A 15,549-nucleotide genomic window follows, 5' to 3' on the forward strand; every position below is an offset into this window, starting at 1 on the left:
GGGTCCAGACTGGTTTCCAGCACCATGGACAGATCCTGCAGTTGCTGTTACTTAGCAGCTTCTGCAGAAACTTTAACTTCATAATCTTACATCTTTTATCAAATAAAAGCAATCACCACATCATTTTTCACAATAATTCATTTGCCCAACATACGGCTGCCTCTCACTCAAAACCTTATCCAAACTGTTGCCACAGAATTGGAAGAATATTGATGCTCAAACTAGCATTGTACAGTGTAACATTCAACCAGACCTAAAGTACACTTAAGTTTGTGGACGGGACTGACCCCTAACAGGACAAGAAGGTCTAGAAGGTTCATTATCTTTACTGTTATCTTTTCTATTCACTGCTCTTCAGAACATTAACAACAAACTCTGTGCCTTTAGTGTTATGGACTAAATCTGGTCAGGTGACCTTTTTTTATTCTGCTGCTGTAACAAATGAATATCTCCAGTGTACAATAAAGTCTTATCTTATCTGATCTTATCTCATAGCACCATGAAGTACAATCGATGCAAAAATTACCTCTTTTGTGACACAGCAGCAATGTCGCTGCAAAGATGAAACGTGTGTTACATTACTTTATTATATGAGAATGCAAGGAAAAGAATGATGCAACCCGCCCTAAGCTCTTTTTGTTACTACTCTAAGTTGTCCTCTCTCTCAGTGCATGATGCAAAATGTAAACCCAGCTCAAAGCTCTCTTGAAGTCTCATCAGGATGGGCTGAGTCTATATAAACGACCAACGACCACATACAGTATATTGATCAGCATTAGTGTAAACATGCATGAAATGATGGCTGTAACAATGGCAGAATTATGCATTTCTACTACATGTTTACTTTCAGAGAGAAATAAACACACACACACACACACACACACACATAGATAGATTGATAGATCTAGCTGTTGTTTTTTCCAATCCTGATCTTTTTATTGCCATTACAACAAAGGCTGACTTGACACACAAACAGTTTTGCTTGCTGCTTGTGAAGTTTGCAACTTTTAAAATGTTTCAACAGAATCTAGTATAGTTCCCTGTTGATACAAAATACTTCTTGTGTGCTACCAAAATTATTCCATAATCAACACTAACACCAGCACAGTGAATGGAGTGTAGTGCTAGTGTATACTGTAAACTTCTTTGTAGAGTTATGCATTACAACTTTTGGAACCTTTGTATCATCATTTTACCATTAAAATGACTGACCCAAATGCGGACAACCAATCAGTCCTCTTCTGCTGCCTCGTACACATACACACACGAATTTATGGTAAATTAACTGTATTTATAAGTCACTTTCTGACGACAACTCAAAGTGCTTTTACAACACAAGCCTGCATTCACCATTCACACATGGTAGCTAGGCCACCTGCTCATTACGAGCATTAACATACTCACGCTCCTCCTCAACTTTGCATTTTCTTGATTTATTGTCTCAGCCCTCTCCTGAGACAATAAGACAATGTGGCCAGCTACATCTCCAACACCATCCCATGTTTGCTGATGACACTCCTGTCATTGATCCGATCACAGACAACAATGAGATAGCCTACAGAAAAGAGGTCAGAGCCCTGAAATTTTGATGCCAGGACAACATCAGCAGAACAAATGAGTTGATTGTGGACTACAAGAAATGACAGGGAGACAAAATGACACCATCAATGAGACTACTGTGGAGAGAGTCAGCGTGCCTCAGCATCAGCAAATACCTCACCTGGACCCACACGATCACAGAGACAATGGCTCTTCTTCTGCAGGCTGAGGAGTCTGTACTTCAGGATACTTTGCAATCTCTACAAGTGCACTATTGAGAGCATCCAGACTCGTTGCATCACTGTCTAGTATGGCAATTGCATCACCCTCAACTGTAAGGCTCTACAGAGGGTGAAGAAAACTGCTCAACATATAACCAGAATGGAGCTGCCATCAACGAAAGATCTATACACCCTGCAGTGCAGGACAGAGACCATCGGAGATCATCAGAGACCCTGCCACCCCGGGCATAATCTGCTCTGCCTGCTGCTGTCAATGAGATGGTTCTGCAGCATCCAGTCCCACATTGCCAGGCTCGGGGACAGCTTCATTCTGTAGGTCATGCGACTGTTGAACTCTTTAGTTCTTGAGCCCACCACTATGTCTGTACTTGTACTGTATTGATCGTTTTTAGTCTCTCTTTGTCAGCCCTAAGATAGCATCCTGTCTGGGGTTTACACCACCTTTTGCCCCATGTCAGCTGGGATTGGTAATAAAGAGCTTTAACTTGAAATGGCCCAGGCATAAACAGTGTTTGAAAACCTTTCGGTATGATGCTCAGTTACATCCTGAGTGTCCTTTGTAACTGTTGAGGCTGTTTGCGATTGTTGCCGTATTTGATATATTCCTCTTATACCATTTATCTGCTCTATGTGCAGATGTTCACAAAATAAAAATTTTTGATCAAATTTCTCATATTGTCATACAGTACACCATCACACGTCATGACCTCAACAATGATATGTTAGACTAAAGTTACACATGTGTGACAGTCTGGAACAAACATCACCAGTTGACACAGTACTGAGCACAGCTTTTACACTTCTTGCTTGTGTCTGTCAGTCCTACAAAAACCATATTTTCAAAAGAATAACATTCTCAAAAAAACAAACACTTCTTAAAAGTACTTGCAATCAGCAAGTCAGCAGTAGCCAGCAAGATAAATCTGTTCGTACTGATGCATATTAATCACACATTCACTGCACCCCATTGAATTAGTTTAATTTAGCAACTCTGCATGGTATGGCGGGGACTTCGACCACACCCCATCAGCAACAATGAATGCGAGACAAATCATCTGCAAATACTAAATACATGTAAACTGAGTCTGATACAGCACTTACATATACAGTTTAAACATGCACAATTATAATGTTTCATTTTACATGCAACAAATAAGACAAAACAATGACAAGCATGCAGTTGAGATTAAGGTAACCAGCTATGTTTGGGCTGAACAGTGGTTTTCTGGAATCACGAACCCGGCTCACTTTTACCTGGGGTAGATTACTACGGTAACAGACAATACACTGCAGGGACAAGGAATGAAGATGGACACATTTTATATTGTGTACCAGTAGAATCACTTGATATTTATCGCCTGATATATTTAATGAATTGATATTACTTTACTACCTTACCTTTTGTGCCATTAACTATGCTGTCAGAGCTCCTGTCAGCAATTATCTCATTTAGATCTGTGGTGAACACTAATGAAATGAAACTAAAATAATAAAAAGAAAGAAAAATATTCAGACAGAGCTTCAGAGATGACACTCTCCTGTATTTATACAATCATAGGAACGTGTGTGTGAAAGGTCAACATTATCACAACTGCAGGAAACAGGAAGCAAGGCGTTCATTATTTCTTGCGTGGCACCTTGTCACCAAGCGGTACTTCATCCATCAGTTTCTGGGGAGACCACAGAGGTATGTTAGTGTCATTGTATCAAAATAAACAACAATTGTTCATTTCAAAAATAAGAATAATTATGAATGTAAAAATGTATCGAACATATTGGTTCATGACATCCACAAGATGGTATTGTTTCATCTGATCAGAACAATATATTGCCATTTAGAAACAAGATATTACAAAAACAAGGGGTCCTTCATGAGCTTTAATTTAGTCTTCTAATAATTGATTAAAAATAAAATCGATTACACTCTGTAAATTTGCACAGTCCTTCAATCTGCTATGTCTCTGGTGCTTAGATAACTCCTGCAAAGGACAGTATTGTTTTTTACTGCTTGAGCAGCAGGGACTTATTTGTATGTGAAACTGAATCAACCTAGTCCTCTCAGATGGATGTTGTTTTGCATGTTTGCTGCAAAGGCATTTCAAACCAGTCCTCTGAATTGCTGAACCATAATTAAAGCAAACTCCTCGACTCCCTCATGGTCTAAGCTAGAGGTAGAGCTAGGTAGCAGCCTTTGTTTTTGCCTCTACTCGATACACATGCACAATCCATTTAGAATCACTGACATGCCCTTGTTATGGTTGGATCACCATGGTGTGCAATGTGCTTGATCAATGCACATGAATCGTCTTATTTTAAGGATGTTACGATCCAGCCCCAGTCCAAGTACAACAAACACTGCTGTGCCCGATAACCATAGGCCTATATTTGAACTTCCATTTTTGTCAAAAACGTAACTACAACAAACTCACCTCCATCCAACAGTACACATTTCACACAAAACCATAAAAAACCTTATGGTGGCATCACCAAAGTTTTTAGGTTTTTTCCTCTGGGTAAGCGAAGTCACATTTACCAATCAATCACATATGTACCATATGCAAACACACACACACGCACACAGAAACATACCCACTCACCTCCAGCAGTCTGCTGTAGTAGGTGAAGCCGTCCTCCCCATCCCTGCGGGTGTCTTCCACCTTGTACCTCTTGCAGGCCAGCAGCAGCTCATTGGAACTGTAGAGGGGGGCGGGGTCGATGGAGTGGCAATTGATCAGGCTAACCAGGTACTCCCGGTAATGCTTCCTGGACAACAGTACACCACCGTGTTAGCATGATCACATAGCACAGCATGGCAGCCTCCTCCTAATACTGATTATAAAACTCTGAATCGATGGTGTAGAATGAGCTTTTGTGGTTCTACCTGTCATAGGAAAACTATATCCTTTTTTCTTTTTCGTAGTTCTAGACATTTTTTGTATCAATTTTGATCATCTTATGATCGATTCTCAAAAACTGATGAGGAATTTAATTTACCTCAACTGCAGAAAGTACCAGGCTTTTGTTTGAATCAGGTTTATATTATAGGAGGGCTTTATTTCTAATTTTAATCATAATAATCATATTTTAATAAGAGAAGAAGCCTCCATTTTTACCTGCTGACTAGAAACATTTAGCATAATGTCACACTCACCATTCTGCTGCTCTTGTTGCCTCTCTTTAATCCAGTATGGCGTATTCACATTACAGCTGAAATACCAGGGCCTTTCACAACACATTCCACGTTGGTTGCCAGAGTAATTGCCATCATAGAACTCCCACACTTTAAGACAGTGCCATCTTAGTTATGATGCTAAATTTGCTAGCAGTAGATTGCTACATTTCAAATACTTAGTGTTTTTACAACAAACCTGGTATCTGCATCTGCATGCTGATATTTTGCCAAAATCAACAATTGTGAACCTTTCAGCATGGGTTATACTGGTTCATTCACTGACTGAATATCTTTCAGTTGCTTCTATTTTTCCCTTGTTTTTTGTTACGGTCAAAATAACTTCTTGAAAGTAGCTTAACAGTGAATGAAAAACTGCAAGGTGAAAGCAATTAAACAGTCAACCTGTCAGTTCATGGTAATTAGTTTCCATTGCTGAGACCTGAGGACACGGTGAAGTAAAATACAAGTCAAGCCAATGTGCCTAAGTTAGGTTGTGTGCACTCACAGAAATGAAAAAGACCAAAACTCGAGCATCATTACAGCTCGAAACATGCTAAATTGAATGCGTTGCAAGGACTAATAATGAAGTAATGCGGAAGACAAACAGACAGCAGGGGTAGAACAAAGCGACAAGGGAAGGAAGCTGGGTCCAGTCAACTGAGAGCTGGTGGCCCTGGTGAAGAGTCAGAGGGACTTCCACGAGTCTAGTGTTATGTGGTTTAAGGAGACATGTATACAGGAAGACATTTCGGATCCCAGCATTACCACTGATGAGGAGATCCAGCCAATCACAACCAATTATGCAAATGACTGGCCCTTTGCCACTGAAACACAGGGATATGCCACTTTATTTGTCAATTTTCCAACTACAACAAGGAAAACGTGTGTAATGGGACTAATACACAGCAGGCGTCCGTTCGTCAATTTATGCAACTTCTGCAACTTACATATGACTGTGTATTTTGGCATATATATTGGACTTCAACATAAATAAGTTCTAGTTTGACTTATGAAAACACATTTTGTAGGCTGCTTTTCACAAGAGACCAAAACCATGCATGTACGGCAAATGGTTCAAGAACAGCTTTCAATTTACTTTGGGTAGGCTTGGATAGGTGTTTTTATGCTGGAATGGTAAAGGGTATACAATTCCTCCCCTTTCTGCTGAAGTTGAACTTCATTATGAGCACTACTTTTACTATATTGGGCATTTTTTATCTTCACTCTTTACTATATTGTTATTTCACTTACCAGTAGTAGTTTTTACTATTACTTTTTACTTTATTATTATTAGTATTATGGTTATGTCCTCTTTATAGTAGTTTGTAACCTGTATGTTGAGCAAGTTGTACTGCAACAAAGCAATTTTCCTGCGGGGATCAATAAAGTTTTTCTGGATCTGAATTTGACCTTACAAAGTTCACACTCTCTGGCAGAGTTTGGGTGCTCACCAAGCTGCTTTCACAATACTGCATTTTGAGAGAGACAGCGCTATGCAGGCAAGTTTTGTGTTGAGTGAGCTTATAGCTAAGGAGCTGAAATCTCATTCAGGAGAATTTGTAAATGAGCACCTGTCTTTGCCGGACAAAACAAAATTGGTTTTAAGTCTCAGTTTGTCTCAAAGACTTCATGGCGATGAAGGGAAAACATGTCATGGAACTGTGATAGCAAGTGACTGTGTGATTTGACCTTCATGGTAAAGATCACCAAGGAACTCTCAGAGCTGTACCTCTAACTCCAATGTCTCAAGCTTTCTATGTTTGAAGTTAGGAACATCTGGTGCAACCAGCTCTGGTGACCATCTGCATTGCTGACTGAGGAAGCCTGCTATGAATAATTCTTATAAAAAACAAATATGTAAGAATGCTTCATTTTGTGCCAAATTACATAAGTAAGTGGAGTGGCATTGTAAGTCCTGGGAAAGCTGATATTGTGAGCAAAACCACAAGAGTCTGATTGAAGGAAGCATGACCAATCAAAAGAATTGCACAAAGGTGAAAATGATTGGACCTTGGGGAGTCCTAAAGACTCAAGCACCGAAGACGCATACTGTATAACATGCTGTTTTGGTTGGAGATAAGAGCAAACAACACTAAACAAAACCCTCATACTCGCAGAGTCCAGCATGTCCTGGTTGGGTCTGAGCTCCACAAGCTGAATCTGGCTGCTGACCTCCCTCATCCTTCTGCTCTATCACCCCACACAGACCTGGCAAAATAGGAAGATAAACAAAGCAAATGAGAGGTCAGAAGGGGGAAAGGGAATTGCAACAAAAAGAGTGTACTACTCTTACAAAGATCAAATGCACTAAAAACATTTAAAACGGCCACTTATTATTTTTACATGGAACTTGTTTTTTTTATTGTTAGGATTTATGCCCGAGGTTAAGATAGACAGACTTAATTAAGAATGAAGGTTAAGGGCAACGGTAGTTGAGAGTTGCTGCCATCCAATTTAGCGTGTTAGTAATATTTGGTAATTATAGTAATTATTTGTCAATCTCTTAAAAGTTAAGAGATTCCCTTGGCATCACTTCTGAAGGTACTGGGTAACCCTGTAGCATCATTTGTCAATGTGCAGGGCTCCATGGTCAAGTTACTAACAATCAATATGCAACGTCCAACTAGAGAAAAAAAGCTGCTGAGAACAATAATAAACATGTGTTTAACATGAAATGGTCATAGTTTGATTAGGTTTAGGCCCCAAAACTTAAAAAATAATACCAACACTGCAATAGTACAGCAAGATAGGGGAATTAAACATGGACTCTAAAACATCAGATCTCTGCCCCCTAAAGCTGTAGCAAATTGTCATTAACTGTGCTTGTCATGCCTGTTTTATGTTGAAGGTTTTCTTTTTGTGTTGTCATAGTCTGTTTTTGTCACGTCCTGTTTTATTTTGAAGGTTATGTTATGTTTCTTCTTTTGCTTTACTTTGTTTTTTCCCGCCCTTGTAATTGTCTGATTTGTTTCACCTGTGTGTCATTAGTTGTGTATTTAAGCCTGTGTCTTCCCCTTAGTCTTTGTCAGGTCTTTGTCTGTGAACCCTTGCCATGCCCTTTAACTTGTGAGTGTTTTTTTCCTGGTGTTGTCTTTGTTCTTGTCCATGCCATGTTTCAAGTAAGTGTTTGTCCAGCGACTTTAGTGTTGTCTATGTTTCCTCGCCATGCCATGAAGCCAAGTAAGTGTTTGTTCATTGTCTTCTAGTGTTGTCTTTGTTCCCTTGCCTTGCCATGTCCCATGTAAGTGTTTTTCCATAGTACCTAGTGTGTTTCATGTGTTTTGGATATTTGTTTAGTTTTCCCTGGACCCTTTTTTGTGCTTTGAGTTTTGGATTTCCTTTTCTTGTGTGTGTGTGTTTTTGGATTTTGCTTTATTTCTCATTATGGACTCATTATGTTGAGAGCCAAGGACCTCCCATTATGTTACTTCCTTGAACTTTTGATTTTGGTTAGATACTCACCCGCCTACCTGCCTTCTTGTTTCCTTTTAGTTAAATAAATTTGTTAAATTGCACCAGCTCTCCCTTGTGTCTACATCTGGGTTCAATCCATGTTACCTTGAATCGTGACACAAATGATTTAATGTTAGATTCTTATTTTATATATATATTTATATTTCTTTTGTGTTACTGAAACCTCACTGAGTCATGAGAGTATGGTAGCCTAAATGAAGCTACTTTCCCAGCTATATCAATACTCACATTCCTTGAGGTACCAGCCGAGTAGGTGGAGTCACAGCCATTTTTTAGCAATCCTTTACTTAAACTCAATTAAATTGTTCTTAGTCTTTCAAATGAAATCTGAAACACTGCAGCCAGTCTTATTTCTTGAAGTGTATCACATCATATTCTGAAGTTCATAGTCTTCAGATAATGTAATTATTGTAGATGATTTTATATTCATGTGGACATAGAATAATGATAGCATTAGTGCTGTGGTTATCACATTATTAGATTTGATTGGCTTCTGTCAGAGTGCTCACTGTTTTAACCACACCCTCAGTCATGTTCTGGCATGTGCATAGAAGTTGAAATTCAATAGTCTCTTCACACAATCCCCTTTTATTGGACCATAATTTAATAATGTTTGAATTCCTATTACCAGATCACATGCCATTAGGCAAAAATTCCTACATGTCAGGGAGGGATTCCATCGGCATTTCATTCATTACCACGTCTCAGTATAATAGAGGACTCCTATCCCAACGTCAGTCCGTCCCAAAGTGTTGCAGACTCACTGCATATGATACTCAACTCTATTGCCCCTCTAAAAAAGAAGCTAATAAAACAAACCCACAAATTAAAGCAAGTGAAGATTTGACGGGAAATGGTGTTCCACCGATATGGAAATAATAATAACAGTAGCATAGCACAGCCACAAAAAAGGTTGCAGGCCAACATTTGTGCTCCATTTTTCAGGTGTATGTCCCCATAGAAGGTTTAGACCAGGCATCTCAAACCGGTTCCATAAAGGGCCGCGTGGCTGCAGGTTTTCATTCCAACCCAGGAGGAGCACATCAGGCCAACCAATCAACATCAAGGGATCACTTAGTTATCAGCTGAAGACTGAGATGAGCTGATTAATTGATTCCAGCCTGGTGTGCTCCTCCTTGGTTGGAATGAAAACTTGCAGCCACGCGGCCCTTTATGGAACCGGTTTGAGATGCCTGGTTTAGACTGTGTCCCAGTCCCAGAAGAGACTGTGAAGACTGACAGAAACAGAGATACCCATGTGTGTGTCCTGTAAAAACTGCAGACATGTTATATGGATGACTGTCAACTACAAATTCTGAGTACTAAAACCTGTGTGGTCATGAGGGGCAAAAGGTCAAGCTCACAGATAACCAGAACTAATAGTAAAAAAAAAATCCTAAAATGGATGAAAAGGGGTGGAAAGAGACCCCACAAATGTGGGAGCTAACCAGGGGATACGCTGATTGAGTTTCAGTGCCAGTGTTTATGAACCAGCTTCGGTTCTACTGTATTTTGCTGAATTTACAGTGAACCTACATTGATATTGCACCTGACTCTGCCTGTCTTTGTGTCTTATTCTATTCTTGAACTTTTCTCAAAGAATTAAATGTAAACTAAAGTATTGTGGAGGATCTGAAGATTCACTGGCCCATCTGAAGAGATTATTCCACGACAACAGTATTAAAGGCCCTCCACGATGTTAGTTCAGCCTATTATCTATTGTTAATATAGGAAAATAAGAACCCCAGGATTCTTTTCAGCACTGTAGCCAGGCTGATGTAGAGTCATAACTTTATTGAGCCATATCTTCCTAAAGCCCTTTATTATGGATTTTCCATGTCATTTCATTTCATTGAAATGTTTCTATAATTTTGTACTATTATTTAAAAAAATACTAGAAACACCTGGAAACTTTGCCTATGTTTGGAACTATATTATATATCTGCATGGAGTCTACCTGTCTGTGTTCCAGGGGGGGGTTCAGAGTTGAAGGCCACTCCAGTTGTCTGTGTCAGATAGAAAAGAAGAACACTGATGGATGACATGAGATAAAGGCTCTGAGGTGCCAAATAGTAAACAAAACATAACAAAAAAATAGAAAACACAACATTTAAAAAAACATTTCTGAACACACTACAGCAAAACCGAAAACACAACCACATTTTGAGAACAAATCAACTAATTAAAAAACAAAGGAACGGAACGGAAAACACAACAACATGGCAGAAAAGACAGCCATAAAATAGAAAACACTGACAAGTCACACATACAAAAACCAAAAACATTTTAGAAAACAATGCAAAACACAAAACAAAGTGTTAGTTTTAAGTATTAGAAAATAACAATTCACAAAAGACATTTTAGAAGCAACACAACACAAACAATATAAATTTTATTTTTCACAAATGGTGTGTGTGTGTGTGTGTGTGTGTGTGTGTGTGTGCACCTGCAGTAAAGCCTGTAGTCTGGAAGGTTCCCAGTCTCTCAGATAAAAGAGGCAGTCTCTGGGATGATGGGCATGTAATCCAGATACACTGCACTCATCCACTGCACAGGTCTGATAGATAAATAGATAGATAGATAGATAGATACTTTATTTATCTCCAAGGAGAAATTTGCAGTTCCAGCAGCTCAAAAAGGTGGACACACAAGGGCATGCAAAATAAGAACAGTGTCACGTTTCGGGGTTCAGAGGCTCAGGTGCAGACTCAGACATGGCAGACGCAGGTTTGGCAAATAATTTGTAATAATATTGAGTTTATTTATAACAGAAAACGCTATGCAGACAGGGCATAGGAAAAACTAAATAGACACGAACCACTAGCGCCCTCTAACGGGAAAAGACAATACTCAACCGAAAATTACAACAACTGAAAACCAACACAGACCTCTAACGGTCTAGTGGGGAAAACTATATGGAGGGATAACTAATGAAAACTACTTTGTACAACAATAAGCAAAACACTATAAACACTAACAGAAAGTACCTAACCTAGGTTTATTGGCGGGACGACCCAAGAACTGAACACAATACCAAGGACTAATAGGTGGGGCCGAAGAGTACGGGCTGGACGCAGGGCTTGAGGGTTCCTGGATGGCAGAGGGTGGAGGTGGATGGTGTGGAAATGGAGCCAGGGAAGGCAGCAGAGCAGGTTGCGGTATGGCAGATGAGACCAGGCAGCAAGGAGGGAATTGATGAGCTTTTACGATCGTCGAGTCGTGGTCAGCAGGCTCCTTAAATAGCAGAGGGAATGATGAACAGGCCACTCCTCGCCGCAGCTGCAATCAGTTACATCAGGATCAGGAACAGGTGTGTCTCCAGCCCATCAGAGTAGGCAGGAATAGAGTGATGGATGCTCCACTAGGCGGAGCCAGAGGTGGAGGGCATGACAATACCCCCCCTCTTCTTAAGAGGGGGGGTACTTCTCCGGGTGACGCCTCTTCAGATCGTGAATTAACTCTGGGTCCATAATCAATTTCCTGGACACCCAACTCCTTTCCTCTGGGCCGTAGCCCTCCCAATCCACCAGGTATTGGAATCCTCTCCCATTTTTCCGCACATCCAGCAATCTTCTCACTGCAAACACCGGAGAGTTATCCACCATTCTGGGTGGAGGAGGGAGCTGGACAGGGGGGGCAAGAACAGATTCAGAAACAGGTTTGATTTGAGATACGTGGAATGTGGGGTGGATTTTCATAGACGGAGGGAGCTTTAGACAGACTGCACTGGGATTGACAATTTTAATGATAGAAAAAGGACCAATGAACCGAGGAGCCAGCTTCCTGGATTCCACTCTCAGAGGGAGGTCCTTGGCTCTCAACCAGACCTTCTGTCCGATTACATAGGTTGGGGCTGGAGTGCGCCGCCGATTTGCCTGTGACTCCATCCTTTGATTGGCACGCAGGAGAGATGCCCGGGCCTTCTTCCAGAGTCTTTGACATCTTCTGATGAAGTGCTGCACAGATGGTACGGCCAGTTCTAGTTCTTGCGATGGAAATAGTGGAGGCTGGTAACCTAAAGAGCACTGAAATGGGGATAAACCAGAGGATGAGTTAACCAAGGAGTTATGTGCATACTCGACCCAGGAGAGCTGGTCGCTCCAGGTGGTGGGGTTCTCAGAGATCAGACATCTTAGAAGGTTTCCAAGGACTGGTTTGCCCGTTCGGTCTGACCATTGGACTGCGGGTGATAGCCCGAGGACAGGCTAACTGTGGCTCCCAAAGCAGTGCAGAAAGCCTTCCATACTTAGGACACAAACTGTGGGCCCCGATCTGAAACGATTTCAGCTGGGATACCATGCAGACGAAACACATGTCTCACCATCAAGTCAGCAGTCTCTCTTGCAGAAGGAAGTTTGGGCAGTGGAATAAAGTGAGCAGCCTTAGAAAAGCGATCTACTATGGTGAAAATGGCTGTATTACCGTTTGATGTGGGGAGACCTGTGACAAAATCCACAGCTACATGCGACCAAGGACGTGAAGGAACCGGTAAGGGTTGCAGTAAACCAGAACTGGGGCTGTTTGAGCTCTTATACTGGCACACAACGTACAGGCTGCAACAAACTCCTGGGTATCTTTCTCCACGGTCGGCCACCAGAATCTTTGCCTCATGACATCAAGGGTGCGGGACACTCCAGGAAGACAGGACAGCCGAGAAGAGTGCGCCCACTGTAGTATCTTGGAACGGACACTATCAGGCACAAACAATTTATTAGGAGGGCCGTTACCTGGGTCAGGGTGAACTGTCTGTGCTTGTCGAACCTTATCCTCCACTGCCCAGGTGAGTGACGCAAATAGGCATGTTGAAGGCAGAACTGGCTCAGGATCAGATTTCCCTTCTTCTGCAGAGAACTGACGAGAGAGAGCATCAGGTTTCACATTACGGGACCCAGGACGATCTGAGGGTAGAGTCCTTTTTATCCACAAAAAAGAATCCGGCGCCGACTGGGGATGAAGAGGGACGAATTTTTCCCGCAGCAAGTGAGTCTCTGATGTACGCCTCCATAGCCTCTTCCTCAGGTTTGGACAGGTTATACAATCGGCTACTGGGTAGAGTGGCTCCAGGTAACAGATCAATGGCGCAGTCATAGGGTCTGTGAGGCGGTAGAGACAGAGCATCCTCTTTACTGAAAACAGGGGCCAAATCATGATATTCATTAGGTACCTTGGAGAGGTCGACGGGCTTGGGGGCGGTCTTAGGTGTGGTGGAGGCTGGAGTCAGAGCTGACCGAAGGCAGGTTTCGTGGCATAGCGGACTCCAGGATCTTACTATCTCCTTGCTCCAGTCGATCTGGGGATTATGCAACTTTAACCAAGGGAAACTGAGAGCAACTGCAGGATTAGAATGTTCCATTAAATGAAAAGTTAATGTTTCTTGGTGATTGCCAGCAGTAATCAAGGTTATGGGAACAGTCTTTTTGTCAACTTGGGCCAAGGGCAACCCATTCAGAGAATGTTCTGGGATCGGAAAGTCTGCTCCCGTCGCCTTTCCCTGAAACGGCAATCGAGGCGAATGGCAACGTCTACCAGGGAATCCAGATCAGGTGGATCATCCCGGGAGGCCAATTCATCCTTTATTAATTCAGACAGGCCCCGGTAAAAGGCTCCCTGCAGCGCGACGTCATTCCATCCACTCTCAGCCGCCAACGTACGGAACTCCACCGCGTAGTCCGCCACACTCCGCGATCCCTGCCGGAGAGTGGACGTAGAGTAGACGGTTTCCCGCATCTCGCCCGCTGATGGGGTGGTCAAAGATCTTCTTCATTTCAGCCGTGAAGAGGGCATAGGTCTGACAGTATGCGGCTTGTTCCTCCCATGCTGCGGCGCCCCAGTCTCTAGCTCTTCCAGACAACAAACTGATTAGATAAGCTACTCTAGACCTGTCTGTCGCATAGGAAGAAGGCTGCAGATCGAACACCAAAGAGACTTTGGACAGGCTGGATGCAGGGCTTGAGGGTTCCTGGATGGCAGAGGGTGGAGGTGGATGGTGTGGAAATGGAGCCAGGGAATGCAGCAGAACAGGTTGCGGTATGGCAGATGAGACCAGGCAGCGAGGAGGGAATTGATGAGCTTTTACGATCCGGCGTCGAGTCGTGGTCAGCAGGCTTCTTAAATAGCAGAGGGAATGATGAACAGGCCACTCCTCGCCGCAGCTGCAATCAGTTACATCAGGATCAGGAACAGGTGTGTCTCCAGCCCATCAGAGTAGGCAGGAATAGAGTGATGGATGCTCCACTAGGCGGAGCCAGAGGTGGAGGGCATGACAAACAGGAACTATTTTCAAGTAATGTGCAACTTACAAGTGATGAACAACTTTCAAGTACAGATCAACCTTCAAGTAAGGCACAACTTTCAAGTAAGAGGCAAAAATCCAATACAAAATACAAGATACCAATATAAGAAAAAAAAATAGTGAAGTAAAAAATAAAGAACTAAGCTATACAGGATAAACATCTGAACTAAACATTTGAGCAGTTAAATATGTGCGCAGTAGTGCAGTTGTGCAAAGTAGCAGTGTGCAATAGTCAGTTTGAGTCCAGCATATGGATGTGTGTGAGATAAAGTGCGTGTGTGGTGTAGGTGTGCAGTGGGTTCGGAGTTGTTGTGTTGGTTATTGTTTTTGTCGCCCTCCCAGAGAGGTGTTGAAGAGCCGTACAGCGTGGGGGAGGAACGATCTTTTCAGTCTGTCCGTAGAGCAGGAAAAATGACAGCAGTCTGTCACTGAAGCTGCTCCTCTGCCTGGAGATGGTGCTGTGCAGTGGATGATCAGGATTGTCTATTATGGACAGGAGCTTGTTCAGTGAACGTCGCTCTGCCACAGATGTTAGACTGATAGGAAGAAAAGAGAGATGCCTGCCATATGTTCAGGTACTGTATGTCAAATGTTACAGTTTATGATACCTGACACTCAAGGAGCAAAACCATACTGGCACATTCTCTGCCTCACACTTTTTGCAAAACACTACACTCACTTCTCTACATTAGACACAGACATCTAACATGATGTCACTTCCTTGCCATTCAAGGCACTGCCTTTCAAAATACCACACCTATAAACCAATTGATCAAACACAGCTGTCAGGTGTAGGGACACTCAGGTGCTTAATTGTAAACACACCAACC

General features: G+C 42.1%; 1 protein-coding gene across 1 annotated transcript in view; it reads right to left on the reverse strand.

Annotated features, from left to right (window-relative positions):
* Positions 1-3,400: 3,400 nt before the first annotated feature.
* The window catches only part of LOC121614462 (E3 ubiquitin-protein ligase RNF31), a 65,402-nt gene continuing 53,253 nt past the window's right edge, over positions 3,401-15,549 (reverse strand). Inside the window, exons 19-23 of the mRNA XM_041948324.1 lie at positions 10,874-10,984; positions 10,385-10,433; positions 7,065-7,161; positions 4,379-4,544; positions 3,401-3,451 (exon numbers count right to left, since the gene is read on the reverse strand). Of these exons, the coding sequence (XP_041804258.1) occupies positions 3,401-3,451; positions 4,379-4,544; positions 7,065-7,161; positions 10,385-10,433; positions 10,874-10,984 (474 nt within the window). The remainder of the gene's footprint in view (positions 3,452-4,378; positions 4,545-7,064; positions 7,162-10,384; positions 10,434-10,873; positions 10,985-15,549) is intronic.

Source organism: Chelmon rostratus, chromosome 12 (assembly GCF_017976325.1).
Source record: "Chelmon rostratus isolate fCheRos1 chromosome 12, fCheRos1.pri, whole genome shotgun sequence".
Classification (NCBI taxonomy): domain Eukaryota; kingdom Metazoa; phylum Chordata; class Actinopteri; order Chaetodontiformes; family Chaetodontidae; genus Chelmon; species Chelmon rostratus.